At 44.5% G+C, this 17,161-nt stretch overlaps 1 protein-coding gene across 1 annotated transcript; it reads left to right on the top strand.

Moving 5' to 3' along the window:
* Window positions 1-1,985: 1,985 nt before the first annotated feature.
* On the top strand, window positions 1,986-16,322 carry LOC120692326. The gene is made up of 4 exons (XM_039975595.1): window positions 1,986-3,213; window positions 3,340-3,903; window positions 9,471-10,043; window positions 14,016-16,322. The coding sequence occupies exons 1-4, from the start codon at window positions 2,146-2,148 to the stop codon at window positions 15,993-15,995; spliced, it is 4,185 nt and encodes a 1,394-aa protein (XP_039831529.1). The 5' UTR covers window positions 1,986-2,145; the 3' UTR covers window positions 15,996-16,322.
* The last annotated feature ends 839 nt before the right edge of the window (window positions 16,323-17,161 follow it).

Genomic DNA, 17,161 nt, shown 5'->3' with positions numbered 1-17,161 from the left:
TGCTCGGTGACTCGGCTACGACTACACGGCGTGCAGAACTCGGCTGTGCGCGGAAAGGATCTCCAGTGGATCAGGATGAGAGGCTCCAGTTGGAAGCCCGGATATCTAGGGATCTTAACCGACCTCCTTCCTTGTAAAATAACCCGAGTATATCATTCCTTGTACCCCTACGACTCCTAGTCTATATAAAGGAGGCATAGGAAGACCCATAGAGAGACCCTTCTTTTCGCGTATCGCAGCTCGAACTTGTCTAAGTCCCTGCGTCTTTGTGTTACCATCGAGCTCTTGGTCCTGAGATCCCCATCCTGAAACTCTACCGTCAGGTACACCCCTGGCGTACTAGCCGGAATAGCAATCCGACATAGCCCCTTATCCAATAAGAAAAGAAAAAGAGAGATGGTTCATACAAAGGAGTTCATATACCATCCACCAAAAATATCCACACACTTGCACATCTTGATTAAAGTTTATGACTTTGTTTCTCCTTTGGATCCGGTCTTTGACTTAGCAAAATATGAGAAGCAAGTATGCCTTCAATCCTCCAAGCCTATCTCCACAAAAACAGCCATTATAGATAGGTTGAAGAAGAAAGGCATAATAAAAAGCCTTGGTAAGGAATTATACACATTGAGCGATCTGAGAGATCATCCGAGGAACTTTATAAATTTCTTTTGAAAAACTTTACAAAACCTCTGGATTGACGGTTGAGCTAAAGAGAAAGAAAAATGAGGACTCTATGATACCGTTCTGATTCTCAACCGCCAAAGATGAGGTGAAGCTATAAGCTCCACAGGAGTAAGGTAAGAGGTAAGAACAAAGGCCAACTTATTCAAAATCAAGGTAAGAAGCATATGGTTGTGCCTAAGTATGAGTTAGAAATTCAACATCGTAGCAACTCCTGATCAACAACGAGCGACTTGTTTTGCTCGGGACGAGCAAAAGGCTAGCTTGGGGGTGTTGTTGACGGTCGTTAAGTGCGAAATATGACCGTCAACTATACTCATAAAAGAAGGAAAACCATACCTCTTACTCGCATATTTATATCACTAACCTAGCTCCACAGTTATTTTCGACGATTTATATTTTCAGGAGCACAAGTCCGGAATAAGAAGAAAATACGAAGAATACGCAGACAAAGTCGCAGAAGATCGCGTCCTGCGTAACACATGCAAAAGAGGCCCACCTGACAGACCAAACCGACCAACTGGACCTCGGCACCGATGTACAAACATCATGGCCCACCAGGCAGTCACACGAAGAAAGGCGGTGGCCAGGGGCGCCAAGGTGGGGCCGAACCTGCCCTGGCTCCCGTCCAGGTGCACTTTGGCAGAAGGCGGTGCTGATCCTCCAGAAGGCGGTTTTCAGTGTTTCCATGTATAGTCAGTGTTTTGACATGTGTGAGATTCACCTCAAAATATTTGACCACCAAAAAGATTGTACGATTTGTGCATGAGGTGAAGCAGGAAGTGGTGACTCTCAGCAATATTGGTAGCACTTTGGAAACAATTCTCGGTGGTGAATTTTTCATTACAGCAATATGAACGGAGAGAGTACTAAAAAGGCTATTTATGGATGAAGTTCGGATTCTGTTCGAGAAACATGGGAATATACACCAGGCTAAACTATGCTTATGTACACTTCCAAGAGAAATACCCTTGAGCTAGCGTTTTCTACGAGTGAATAGCTTCCACTCTTCGATAGAAGAAAGGGCTATGTTCTTTGCCTCCACTCCTCGATAGAAGCAAGTTTCGTATGGATGGGATTGTCTGCCCTTTCACTTTGGCACACCTTGGAAAGTTCCTAGCATTAGCAAGTGTCGCTTCCTTGCTTCCGGCCATTGCAAAAGGAACCATGAGATCCTTTGCTTGTCTTGTGTGCATATTACCAGAAGCCCAGAACTACCTTGAGTGCTTATCGGTTACTTAGCTTGTGCGCCTAGAAAAACCCCAAAATGTTCCTCGCTTCAATTGTTCGACCTATTCCTCCAGAAATTTCTATAAATTGCATGCTCCTACCTCTGACAATTTCACACTTTGAGTAATTCGTCAAATTAGCCACAGCAGCTCTACTTGAAAGCTGTTCTTCCCATTCCAGCAACAACAAACAACCAAAGGAGGAGGAGAGACTGAGACTGAGAGAGCTGCAATGGCGGACCTTGTGCTTGGGTTGGCCAAGTCAGCGGTGCAAGGAACCCTCACCGCTGCCAAGTCAGCGATTGAGGAGGAGGAGAAGCTCAAGAAGAATATGCAGCGTGACCTGATGCTTATATCCGACGAGTTCGAGATGATGCATTCTTTCTTGAATGCCTCCAAGGAGCGCGCCACCGATGAAATGGTGAGGACCATGGTCAGGCAGGTCCGCAACATGGCCTTAGATGTGGAGGACAGCATTGAGTCAGTTGTCCTCATTGATATGAAGTCCCAATGGTGGCGCCGCCTGCTCCCATCCTGCATGGTCGCGGCCAAACCGGCTGCGGCCCTGGACGATGCAGTCACTGCTATGGAGTTGCTGAAGTCCAGGGTCGAAGCCATGGGCCAGAGGAATGAGCGCTACATGCACATCGGTGACTCTCACTCCAAGCCCACCGAGAAGACTGATCGGCAGGCCATAGCTGATGCAACAGCAGTGGGCATCCTTATCGAGGCAAGGGACGCCAAGAAGCATAGCAGCCCAGGAGACCTCATCGAGTTGATAAGCAAGATAGAGAATGTGCTTCCACTTCAAGTCATCTCATTGTGGGGAGCAACAGGTGATCTTGGGGTAGCATCCATCATCAAGAAGACCTGTGATAACCCAGAAATCTGCACAAATTTCACGTGCCGTGCTTGGGTGAAGCTGATGAATCCCTTCAATCTCCATGAGTTCATCCGGAGCTTGCTGGCTCAATTTTATGCAAACTCTAGTTCGCAACAAGGAAGCACCATAGATTTCCTCAAACCGATAGATTTGATGATTGCTACAGAAGTCACACTCATTGAGGAGTTTATGAAGCAAGTGAGTGGTCAGAGGTACCTAGTCTTCCTGGAAGATGTATCCAGCGCGGTTGACTGGGAAGCTGTTAGGGCCTACCTACCAGACATGAAGAATGGTAGCTGCATTGTGGTGCATACCCAACAACTTGAAGTTGCAAGCTTATGTGTTGGACAATCGCACCGAGTTTTGGAGCTGGAGCAGTTCTCAGCTGATCATTCTGTTTGTGTCTTCTTCAATGAGGTATGCTCAGAACATCATTAATAACTTTTACGCAAACTATCCATTCATTTTCTTATTTTTGTCATTTTCAACATGAGCATGATTTACATAATATAAAATTTGACAATCGTATTTCATAATTCCCAGAAGAAGCGTGGCAGCCCAAGAGGTCTCGTCGAGTTGATCAACAAGAAATACCATGCTCTTCCCCTTCAAGTGATTTCTGTGTTTGGACCAGTAGGCAATCTTAGGGTGGAATCCATCATGAAGAATACCTGTAATGAAGACCCTGAAATGTGCAGAGCTTTCATGTGCCGTGCTAGGGTTAAGCTGATGCATCCCTTCAATCGCCAAAAGTTCATCCGAAGCTTGCTGAAACAATTGTACAAAAACTACTGTCCACAACATGGGAATGATGTAGATTTCTTGAAACTGAATGGTATGATGATGGGTACGGAAGGCATACTCATCGAGTTCGTGAAGCAAGTGCTGAGCAATCGGAGATACCTTGTCTTCCTGGAAGATCTGTCCAGCATGGATGACTGGAAGGCTGTCAGGGAATTACTGCCTGACGAGGACAATAGTAGTTGCATCATTGTGCACACCCAGCAGCTAGAACTCGCAAGATTGTGTGTCGGACAACCAGAGCGAGTATTTGAGCTGCAGCAGTTCTCCGCCGACGACCATTCTGTCCGTATCTTCTTCAATGAGGTATGTTCTGAACATCGTCCATAAAAATTTATGCACAAGTTTTACTCCTTGATCTCTTCTTTCATTCTCAACGTTAACATGATCTACAAGACATATATTTGACCTTTTTATGCTAGCATAATTAATAATCAGTTGTATAATGCTATGGGAGTATATATCTTGAATGTCAAAATTAAATAAGCTAATACTATTTTCAATGTTGTACCTTGCCATTACTTTGGTGCATATGGTTTGGTGCTTAGAATAGAAAGAGCATGCCGTCAAGTACTAATATACAAGTGCTACTCTAGGTCACCATATGCAAATAGGGTTGAAAACGGTCGGAAACGGTAATTATTCGGTAATCAGTTTTTTGGTCGTTTTTCTTTGATTGCGAATAAATAGGATATAGAATCTTGTATACAAATTTGTATTCTTGTTTTGAGCATTGAGCTTGTAAAGATTTATAAAAGGTAAACCTCAAATTCATCCTATATTTTCTCAAATGATAGATATAAAATTCGGTATGGATTCGGAAACAAATTCGGTATTTTTTTCACTTTTTTTTGTTGTAGGGAGCAAATAATGCATAAAATAATTTATGCAAAATTTTATTCTTATTTGTAATAATGTGCTTGATAATATACGAAATGATCACCATCCAATTTTATACATATCTATTTTAAAATATTAAATTTGTTCTAACAGTTCAGATTACCACTTTCATCCCTATATGCAAGAGCATCTTTGCAGGTGCTTAGATAGCAAGCCATCTCAAGTGATTGCTTTATTGGCATCATTTTGTTGCCGTGTTAGATGCTTGGGGAGGATGCTTATCTTGTACTCCTCTTCTAGTCCCTCTGTCTATAGGGATCATACACTACTACAAAAGGCTTACCATTGCCGGTTTATATGGGGCTGTTAGTGAAAGGTCAGCGATGATAACTGGCGGTCAAAATACATAAAAACCTCCATATGAGCCATAAACCAGTGGTGATAAAACAACCACTATTTTTCGATGTATTGATGTAATATACAAAGAGTGCATTCTGGGTAATTGAACCCCTCATCTCATGAGTCACGCAACACTTTGAAAACCACTATACCGCACAGCCAATTTGTGAACAGTGAAAAGATACTGCCCTTTCATAATAACTATTTTGAACCTTATATTTAATATTTGGACATCAGAACTATCTAAATGAAAAAAGTTCAGTACTACAAAGTTGTAAATCTCGTCGAGTATTACAACTTTGATGTTGACTTTGTTTTCAGCTTTGGTTGTTTGATAGGGTTTGAAAACTTGTATCAACTGTTTGGGCATCGTTTTGAAATGTAAAAGTTGTCAACTATAACGAGCTCTACAATTTTGAGATAAAGTTTGACTTCTTCCGACATCCTATGGAAAGGTTACATATTTTTTTTCATGTGAATAGATTGGTTTTCACCACCGGGCCTAGCACAACAAGACGGTGAAAATTGTCCTTGTTATCACCATTGGTTCACCAACCGTTTGTATTACGTACGAACTAGTAGTGAAATGAGTTCGACCTATCACCATCGGTTTTTGTTTGAACCGACGGTGATACTCTATTCAAAAAAATTGTTTACGTAGTAGTGATGAGTTTGTCCTAACTCAAAATATTCTATGTTTGTTTAGTTAAAAAATTAATATTTTAGATACTAATTAAGCATCAATCTGCAAAATAAGAGAAACATTGGTTTTTATCGTGCAAATGGTTTTCCTAAGTATCAATCTGCTTTTTTTTTCAAAAGAGGATGGTAGTTTGGCTGCAGTAGTTTTGGAGGGCTTATTGCCGTCGGTCAGAATTATAACCATATGTTGAATAGCAATAGCCAATGCATTCTGGCGCATCATTTGGGCCATCTTGTTGGCATTGATTTTTTTGTGTATTGATTTAAACAAAACAAATTCATTTTCCACCAAAACAAAATGTGCAATGGCATAAAATGCATGAGACATTTTAATAGCACATTAAATTATTATATTTTTGTTTTTCCATAATTATATTATAACCTAACAATTTTTAAGAAATGTTAAACAATTACAAAATTTGAAAATCAAGGCGTTTATTTGTTCTCGGGGTTATAAAGAAAGACACATCATCATCAGATGGCTACATAGCACAATACACACCAATATTCCATTTCTATGGTTATATATTATAAAATCCACTGGAAATATATATTCCGCTAAACAATTTGTTCTTGGCCACCTTTGTAATCCAGCAAAATAAATTATTAATATTTGTTGGACCAGCACCATGCTTAGCTCTCATTCATATTACCCTTCTGGGCATTGGTCTCCAAACCCTCAGTTTTGGAAATGATACTAAGGGCTTGCGTAACAAATGCAATCAACAAATTACTGGAAATTCTCTCTTTAGCAATTTTTCAAGATAAATAGGCTCCAATTTTTAAGTGACTAACATTTTGCCGCCAGTTTTCAAGCACTTCAATTATCTTCCTCTAAACACTTTTTATTGGCATTTACTAACCACTAATCATCATCTAACAACTCACTTGTTTCAATTTTATAGCCAACCCGCACCCACCAAAAAAAAAGCAAAGAATTTTAAATAATTTGCAGTTCTAAATCTTATCTTATAATCTAAACCTGGTGCATTCTCTCGAAGGCCACTAACTCCACGTAAACTTTTTTTAAACTTGATGCATTCTCTCGAAGGCCACTAGCTCCACGTAAGCTTCTTTTTCACCAACTGTCGATCAGTAAAGGAACGGTAAATAACACACAGTCACGAAACAAAGCGCGATGGGATTGGTCCCCTCTGGAGCTTTCTCGATAGGCTCCAGCGCTTCTATAGTACGTCACCAAGGGCAGTGACTTTTCAAGTTCAAAAAAAGTTAAAATCAAGAGCACCCGTTCACACGCGGAGGGTAAAAAAGCTCCTGTAAGAAAAGGCCTCCAAACCAGCCATCCCAGTAAATCCAAGGCACCTGCCATCATCAGGTATGAAACGTTGAATGACTTCTTCAGCATTGTTTCTAGGCAAAATTTGCCGTAGGACACCGTTAGAATGTGGACTTTGCTAGAAACCACTAAAAAATCCGACCTTTGCTGAAAGACATCATTCAACTTCATTCATTTGCCGTAGGACACAACCAGCAATATCTTAATTGATCTAATTGTAGAGCAACAAGAAATGACAATTATGCCCCCGCTCCTCCCATGTGTTTCTTCCTCCTCCGGAATGCCGGACTCGGCGAGCAAGCAGAGGACAGTCGCCGCCTTCTCCCTGACCTTGGGCACCGTCGCCGTGAGCAGCTGCACCAGGGTGGCCGAGCGCTGACAGCACGCTCTCCGCGTTCTCGCGCAGAGCGTCAAGCCACCCGTCCACCGCCCGGCGCTTCGCCTCCGCGTGCCCAATCTGTAGCCTGGCAAGCAGCTCCCGCACATCCGTCAGCTCGCCGCCCGCTGCCACTATGGCCTCAGCCTGGGTCGCCGGAGCCGTCAGGTCGAACAGCACAACAGGATGGCCTTCCACCGCCCGCCGAAGCCGGTTGCCGAGCACGGGCTCAACAGCCTGCCACCACCACGGGGAGCAGCAGCTCCACCTGCATCAACTCGCCGCGGGGGGACTCCACCAGGAAGCTGCGCTCCACGTCACGCTCGGGCGCCGGTGGCAGCAAGGCGGACTTCATGGGCGAGGACAACGGCGACACCGCGGGGGCGCGGGGGACTTGAGCAGCACACAGAGCGCCCTGTCCCATTCGGCCAGCGGAGAGGAGGAGGTGCGCGGCTGCGACGGACAGCACGTACGCCAGCAGCACCGTGCTCCCGTAGAGCACCGCGACCATGGTGTCCACGGGGCGACGCCGCCGCGGAGGTGGACCTAGAGGCCCTCGACGCGGGCGACGACCAGAAGCATGGTGACGGGCGGGAGAGGACTGCGCACGCCGGTTACGGGGTCGAGCAGGTGCATCTCGCCGAAGTCGTCCGCGGCCACGATAGCGCCGCGCACGGATCCGAGTGGCCCCAGGTGACCTCCTGGTCGCGGCACACGAGCAGGTAGCTGTGGTCGTCGTCCGCATCCCCGGCAACATCTATGCGGAGGAGCAGCCAGGAGCGGTCGGGGAGGGGTTCATGGATCGCCGTGAAGAATCGGAGGAGCGGCCAGGGGAATGGTTCTGCCGGAGGAGGGTACCCATGGGGGAGAAGATAAAGCAGCGGAGCACAATTGTCATTTCCTGTTGTTTTAGAATTAAATCAATTAAGATATTGCTGATGGTGTCTTCTAGCAATGATCACGTTCTAACGGTGTCCCAGAGCAAATTTTGCCTTTTTTCTATGATACTCTGATATACGGAGTAGTAGCCAAGAGACAACAGTCTCTGTTCTACTTCGGCAGCCGCCGTCGCCCTCCGCACCGACCTTCGGCGGTTGGCAGGAACGAGCCCGCCGCCCGCGCAAGGCCGCCACCCCCCCCCCCCCCCGCCCCGCGCGGCCAGCACCCGCCGCTGCCCAGCACCCTCCGGCCCCCGCCTCCGACCTGCGCCGGCCATCGATGGATCCCACCGGCCTGCGCCGGTTCCCTCCGTGGCTCCCAAGTAGCGCCCTGCTCCCCTCTCTGGCGCACGCCGCTGTTTCGTATTCCACCTGCGGTGGCAGCGGCGCGGCCGCCGCGTGCGGCGCCGAGCCTGCTTGCTGCAAGCAACTTGCAAGCCCACGCAAGGAGCAAGAGCCGAGCCAGCTGCTCGCGGCTTGCAAGCACACGCAAGGTCATTTGTAACCAACGTTGCCTCCACTGCCTTCAAATTGTTTGACAAAATGCCTAGCCTGACATATAGCTACTTCAATATAAAGGTAGCTTACCCCTTATCACCATTCCAATTCTATTCTGCAAATGACGTCAACAGAATTTTAATTTTACAAGTATGGTTGACGAGATGGAGTACTTGCTTATTGATGTATATTTAAAAGAAAAATATTAGTTCTTAATATTCCTATTCCATGTATGGCAGTTTTGCCATTCTGCCATTCTGCCATTCTTTTGCAACCAGATGGGATAAAGTCTGTATATATTATGCACGATGTGCTCTTTGAATGTACTTTTGTGAACTAAGCCTCTTTTGCTACCAGATGGGATAAAGTCTGTATATGCACAAAGTGCCCTTTCAATGTTAGTGCCTTCAAGATTGTAATATGCAAAACTTAACTATGCTACACTCTATTTATCTGAAACAGTGGAGACATCTTTCAACCATCTTACCATGTTTTATATTATACAATTACACAACTTTCTAATTACCATTTTAATTGCGGCAATACCATGCCAACCTCTCCATAATCTCAAAGATATGTGCCAGTGACGGGTTCATATAGCGCGCCAAGGGCGCGGTATTTTTCTAGTGATTAAGAAATAAGATGTCTCAGAAGAGTGAAGAGTAGCTAAGCTGAAAGTAAATATAAATGCAAGATCAACCTATTTTCTGTACAATTCTAGTAACATTATTGATCATTGTCCTGGAACTCAAGCAAGCCGTACGGATTTTGTTGAAAAAAGGCGTTTGTATGAATCAAACACACTAACAAATTCCTGTTTCAGAGTATGGACGAGGATGTGGAGAGAGCCATCAAGACTGAAACTGCAAAGAAATGGTTACAGAAATATGAAGTTGTTGGTCCCCAGGCAGATATAAGGTCCCTCTCTGATGTCCGCGGTCGAGGGGTACGTTCCGTGTATGGGATTGCTGGTGTTGGCAAATCATTTATTGTCAAATATGTGTACAACAAGCAAGTCACTGATCAACGCAGAATTTTTAAAAAGTTTGGTTGGGTGGATGTATCCCATCCATTCAATTTAAGGGATTTCTCATGGAGCTTACTCTTAGATTTTCACTCGGGATCTCTCCAACATGATAGCATGCAGAGAATCAAAGACCCAATTCAAGATTGCCGTGAGCTTCTACGTCAGAATGATTGTCTCATTGTTATCGACGGTCTGCAGTCCACCGAAGAGTGGGACTTGATAAATGCTGCCTTTTCCTTTGAACATGATAGTCGGAGCCTTGTTATTGTCATTGCAAATAAACAAAGTGTCGCCACATACTGTTCAAAATTTCGGTGGAGTATCCAAGGTCTAGAAATTGATGACGCTGTTGAACTCTTCAAAAGAAGGGTAAGTTCACTCATATGGCCATATTTATTAATTTTTATAGTGAGTTCTCTACATAAATGCTACAGTACTTTTTGAGGAGAAGTGGGATGCACTTCTATATAAAGCTTTTCCATGCATGCCCATGTTAGGTCCTATTGGATCCATCCAACTAAAGTTTAGCTGGGTCGCTGTGAGCACCCAGCTAGCCTGCTAAAGTTTAGCTGGGTGGTAGGTAAAACAATGGTTAAATATTAGTAAGAGATCCAAACAGGTCCTTGCTAAAGTTTAGCCACCAGCCACGTGGATCCAAACAGGACTTGTATCATAGAAAATGACTAAATGAGATAAATCAAACACAAACTGTACATGTATGTACATTTGCATATACTGTTTATGTTCATGTCACAACAGATGGTTTCAGAACAGTATATTAAAAAAAAGGTCAACAATGATGGGTGATAACCTTCTTTGGTTACGGGTATACTCTCTCCGTCTTGGAATATAGGGCATTCTAGCATTCAAAATTTGTACTCAAATATAAGGCATTCTAGAATTCCTAGGTAGTAATTAAACTCATTTATTAATAGCTCTATTATTTCCTAGTCAGTCACATGGTGGGAGACTTTATTTTTGCCCAATCGTTTCCCCTGGTGAGCAAGTGGAGTTAATGAATCTCTTTGTTACTTGTGTGCATTAACAACCAAGCCTTCTTTAACTAGGGTTATATGGGTCATTTGCTATCCTGCTTAATCTGTCTTAGAAATCCTAGAATGCTCTATATTCCAGGACGGAGGGAGTCGCCAATAAGGACATATCACTTGTGGCATGTCAAAAGAAATGAGTGCATACCCGTCACTCCAGCATCACCCATGGTCTGGGAAAGACTATACATTAGTAATTAGTAAGGCATAGGTCACGGTTGGTGGGAAGACACACACCGGTCAGCTTTGTTCCTCGAGGCATCCTGGAGCAAACAAGGATTTGGCGTTGTCCATCCTCCATTGGAAACAACTAATAAAATGCCACAAAATTTTCATCGATGAACATGTATTACAATTTTCATAGGCATCTACAATCACGTAGATGAACATAACAGTTTTCACTTTACTTGTTTATCCAAATATCCAAGTTTCAAATATATGCATAAGTCAGAAGACTACATATAGTTTATTTTTTTAACTCTACATGACAATGATACTTTCATGGTACACCATTATATATTTATGCCTATAGGAAGGTCAATGTCAATAAAATAGTCTATATCAGCACTAACCTCTCAAGGTAGCAATAGGTTCGCTACTTCACCACACTCTAGAAAAATAACCCCTAAAAGCAAAGTTATTTTCCTGTAGGCATTTAGGAGCTGCTTTGGTAGCTTGAATTCAGCATCGTCTGTTGTAAACAATATAAGTCATCGAATTTAAAAGCCATTATAATTGTTGGTGTTTCCATAATACTCTTAATTAGCAAAATTTCAAGCATGTTGGCCAAAGACCAAACATTGAGTTAAAGAGTAGAAGGCATAATTTGCCAGATTGTGTCTGGATCCATCCAGATGTCCTCAGTTGTCTCTTAGCCATCTCATTCGTTCTATAGACATAAGCTAATCAATTATATATAGGCTCAGAATTATATCTAAATTGTTCCTCATCAAGTAGGAGCTCTTCAGATGGTCATGATGAGCCCAATTCCTACAGTTGAGGCTCCAAAGGACTTTCGTTGTCTGGCTCATCAAAATTATCGAAAGAGAAGCAAGTTGATAAGGAACCCGTTAGACATCATTATTCAAACCGGCTCCTGCCTATTGTTCACATGTAATACATATATCTTAGAGTGGCCAGGGCTCCTTTATGCTACTCATTTTGATCTATCTGATTTGGAACTACCTGGACATTCAGCAGAAATGGCCAACATAGCAAACTCAATGCCGTTCCATCTATTGCTGGTCTGTTCATGACATGAGGCATGGAATAATATATCTACATAGGATATGAAATATTTAAGGGAGATGAAGAATAGAAAACCAATGAAATCTAGATGGATCCAGCGTGGTGGATTGCGGATCTGCTTTGAGAACATACCTAACTCATCGATTGAACTTTATGGATAACTGCTAGGCATTTTCCTATACTTAGTGTCAATATATTCTATGACCAGCAGCACTTATATAACTATGTAGAGTTTATAAATTGATGTCTATGAGACATTAGATAAACTGTAGCATACAATTAATCTTAACTGTATGATCTTTTTATACTAGTCCTTTTTAGACATTAGTGTAGAGTAGTATGGAGTACCGTAAAAGAACTCATTGCTAATTTGGCATTTGTATAGTGTTGATTGTGTTTTCGGGCAGAACGGCTACATAAGTGGTGGTTTGTCTTTGGAGCTGAAGTAAAACTTCATTAGTTATATATGTGTAATCCGTGGACTCATCACTTACATGTGCACTAGCCTTTTGCATTTTTCACGTTGTGGAAGAATCGGGGATACCAAACTTAAAACAAATTTCCACATTGCTAAGGTCCTAACACGGGGACCCCTTTCCAGGCTCCTAGAGTTTACAAAACTTAGTACCCATTTGGTAGGACTTATAAACCGGCTTCACTCATTGGCTCAGCATACAAAACTGTGTAACTCAAACGTGCTTCATTAGAGAAGCTGCCCAAAAGCCGTCATGCATTTCAACAGCGCAGCGTGAGCCGAAAAATCAGGTCCGAGTGCTTGGAGTATAAACTTTGTAATCTTCTCAACATATCATTCAAAAACACTCACTACCGGAATCACCTATTTTGAAGCACTCGGCGAAGCCCAGAAAACCCACGGCAAACAGTTTGCCAAGCGCAACCCTCGGCAAAGGCCGCACTGCAAACTTGCATCGGCAAACTGCTCTTTGCCGAGTGCTTTTTGTCGTGCACTCGGTAAAGTGTACGCTGTGTTTCAAACTGGCACTCGGCAAACATTTTTCAGAAGAAACAAAAAAAAAAAGTGGTCCGCCGCAATCACCACCACGTCCGCCGCTGCCACCACCACGTCCGCCGCCGCATCTGGAGGGAGGGGAGGACGCCACCACCGCCGGATCCGCCCGCTTCGCCGGGATCCGCCGCTCGTCGTGGCCATGGAGGGACAGGGGACGCCACCGCGGATCCGCCCGTGCCGCCGGGATCCGCCGCTCGCCGTGGCCATGGAGGGAGGGGAGGAGGCCGCCGCCAGATCCGCCCGTTCCGCCGCCCGCTGCGGATGGATCCGCCCTCGCCGGGGTCGGATCCGCCCGCGACGGGGCTGGATCCGCACACGCCACTGTCGCCGCTGGTGGCCCCCGTCGGCCGGTGCTGGTGGTCGCCGTCGGGGCCGGCCATGAAGTGAGGGAGGGAGAGAGGTGAGGGAGGGAGAGAGATAGGAGAGAGAGAGAGTGCGGGAGCGGGAGAGAAATAACGGAGAGAGAGAGATTGCGGGGAGGGAGAGAGGGAGAGGCTGGCCGGTCTTATTCGGATGGGGGAAGGGCTTTGCCTAGTGCCCAGATCTGACACACGGCAAAATGTTTCACTTTTTTTCTTTCTTTGTTGAGTGTGAAAAAAAAACACCCGGCAAATAAACTATTTGCCGAGTATAAAAAAACACATGGCAAATAAACTATTTGCCGAGAGTATTTGTTTTGCCGTGTGTATTTTTACTACACTTGGTAAATAAGCTTTTTTGCGGAGTGCCCAAGATAAAACACTCGGCAAACAAAAAAAACACTCAGCATAGGCTCAGGTTCCAGTAGTGACTATTACAGAGATATCTTTGTATCAGATTTCTAAGAAATATTGCTTTTAACTATAACTTTTATAATTTGTAAACACGCAGTGGTCAAATGATCATACGCTTCTTTTGCTCTTATTAGAGTGGTGCATCTTGTAGTCTGCAGTTGAAACAACCAAATGTGGTGATTATAATATAATTGTTATTTCATCTATATTAATGCCTATCCTTAAATCCATTTTATGACAGGCATCAAAGCGGCATCAGAGTTTCTGGCCCTCGGACCCAAGCCCCGCCGTGATTGAAGAAGTAAAATCTGTCCTATACAAATGCGGCGGACTTCCCAAAGTGATAATTTCTGTGGCTGACGTCTTCGCCTCTGGCTGGAGATTCAACAATGATTATTTTATGCAGGCGTTGGAGACCCTCCCAGCATTTGGCAGATTAAGGAATCTGTTTTCCTGGGTGCATTCCTACTTCGACACCTGCCCAGATTCGATCAAGCCATGCATCTTCTATCTGTCCATCTTCCCTGTAAACCACAAAATTCGGCGGAGGCGTTTGGTGCGGCGGTGGGTCGCAGAAGGCTACTCCATGGACACCCGAGAGATGACCGCTGATGAGGATGGGGAGAAGTCCTTTGCCGAGCTCTGCAAGCTAAACATGATCCAGGTGCCAGGAACGACGACAAGGCTGTCCTATTTCACAAGGATTCCCTTGTACAAAGTCAATGGTTTCTTCCGTGAGTACATCATCTCACGGTCCATGGATGAGAACCTTGTCTTTGCGCTGGAGGGCCATTGCAGTTTGAACTCGCAGCGCACCGGACGGCATCTCACCATAGGGAGTACCTGGGACAGAGACAGGATTGTGTATGACAGCATTGACTTCTCACATCTGCGTTCACTAACGGTTTTTGGAGAATGGGAGCCATTCTTCATCTCTGGCCAGATGAGGCTACTCCGGGTGCTGGATCTGGAGGACGCTTCATCCGTAACAGATGGTGACGTTGAACTGATGGTCAAGCAGCTGCCACGCCTCAAGTTCCTCTCTCTCAGAGGACTCGAAGAGATCACTCGTCTGCCGGATTCCTTTGGTACCCTAAGGCTGCTCCAGACTCTGGACATCAGGCACACCTCCATAGTCAAGATTCCAGCAAGCATCACTAATCTACAGAAGCTCCAGCACATTCGTGCAGGTACTGCTGTACCAATGGATGATGACTCCAGCACTGTTGCAAGCCATCCACCAGCACCAGCATCAGCACCAGCACCACCACCACCACCGGAAGCAGCGTCAGCGTCATCGTCGATGAGCAAGCCACGTGCTTCTACTCTGGTGTCACAGCTTCGGCTACCGAAGTTCTGGACAAGCCGAGGCCGGCATCTTCCTGGCTCTCGTAATGGTGGCATTGAGCTGCCTCGAGGGATGGGGAAAATGACGGCCTTACACAACATCAGTGTCATCGACGTGAGTATTGCAAGTGGGCGGGCTATTCTGGAAGAGCTTAAGAACCTTAGGCAATTGCGCAAGCTTGGAGTGTCTGGCATCAAAAGGGAAAACTGCCAGGAGTTGTGTTCTGTCATCTCATCGGTTCATGCTCATTTGACATCCTTGTCAGTGTGGCTTGACAAGAATCAAGCTGGTTGTTTGGATGCCATTTCATTGCTTCCAAAGAAACTACATAGCCTAAAGCTGTACGGACATGTAGACAAGTTGCCTGCATGGATCAAGCTGCTGCCGGATCTCAGAAAATTGAAGTTACAGATGGACATGATAACGCAAGATGAGGTGGTTCTTCTCACGTATTTAACAAGCTTGAATACTTTATGTCTTTCTTCCAAGGAGTTTCAATATGGAGAGCTCCGGTTCAGGGGAGTCTTTGTCCAACTCCAGGTCCTCGAGATTACTTGCAACTCCAGGTTAGAAGCTGTTACATTTGAACCTCCGGTAATGCCTGGGCTTAAGTTTGAGCCTCAGGCACTGCCAGCAGGGCTCAATACTACTGTGCCTCAGGTAATGCCTAGGCTCGAGGTTCTGAAGATCAGCTGCTGTAATGTGTCATCCTTGAAGTTTTCTGGGTTGAAGCAGCAACTAGGCAATGTCAGCGAAGTCTCACTTAGCGGATCCTATGATGACAAAGTGAAGCAACACTTGCAGAGCCAACTAGAGGAACATCCAATGAAGCCTGTTTTCAAGGTGGAACCACATTCCGTCGTCTCGTACTGATAGATATATGTTTGAAGGGGGAGCCTGTTTTGATGGCCATCGCAGTTTCCAGGACTAGACGGCGGTTACTCTTCATTTAATTTTTTCTCTTCTACTCTGTTCAGTCTTCTCATTCCGATAGATACATAGCAACTCTCCAACTCCAACTGCTTAGTACTTACTCAGAAATAAATGTACACCATCCATTTTCGTTAGATCTAATTAACCTCAGGTGAATGTAAGAAATATTTGACACTTGTTGGGAATTTGGGTATCAAATCCAACAGAGTTCAGATCGAAGGAGTGGAGAATGATGTGTATTTAGTATATGAAAAAATGCCTTTACAACGGCCACTGTACCCCTCGATTTATACGGGAATGAAACCCTCCTAGATAAGTTATGCCCCTACAACTACTACATTCCTCGAAATATTCTGAGGTACAAATGGTACTGTACATGCCTCAAGGAAGGCAAACTCAACATGCCATCTTACACAAGAGACTTACAATAGACCACGCGATTCCCTTTCCAATCAACTAGGCTCCTCAGGTCTGGAACGGGCCCTTTGTCCATTGCGCTCCCTCTGGAGAGGAGCAGCAAATACCTACCAAAGTCTTTCGCTATGCCAGATGTATCGATCCCGGGACCGCTTGCTTCCTTCATGGGAAGAGTTCCATCAACCCTTCATGCTTTTTAATATTATCATCATAAAGCTGTCCTGAAAATACTATGAGAAATAAACCATGATATCAGACAATTGATAGAAGGACCTCTTCGTCAGCCTGGTTCCCCCAACAGTGGCCCTAGAACTGAAAGTCTTCACAGCCCAGGCCCTCATGTTTTTCAGGTTTTTGCATGTTCAATCCCGGCTAATGATTTCTTAAGTTACTTAAGAGGTTAGGGTGGGTTTAGTGGCATACATATTTCACAAGTACATTTCCCGTCTCTGGTATTTGTTCCATTGAGATGTAATAACCCAAATTGTTTATTCTGTATCCTTTTTTGGATGCAGCTTAATTAAGATTCACTTTCCGTAACCATACAGAACGATCCCAATTTCGTTAAGTTAATCTGCATCTCTTTTATTTATTCTAGGAGTAATATATTGTGCATTGACTAAATTCAGTCTGTAGATTGCCTGCATCGTTTTTTAGTAGGGATGAAAACGATAAAAAACGGTCGGAAC

The sequence above is a fragment of the Panicum virgatum genome, chromosome 9N (assembly GCF_016808335.1).
Source record: "Panicum virgatum strain AP13 chromosome 9N, P.virgatum_v5, whole genome shotgun sequence".
NCBI lineage: Eukaryota > Viridiplantae > Streptophyta > Magnoliopsida > Poales > Poaceae > Panicum > Panicum virgatum.
This window is presented reverse-complemented; position numbering and strand designations above follow the sequence as displayed.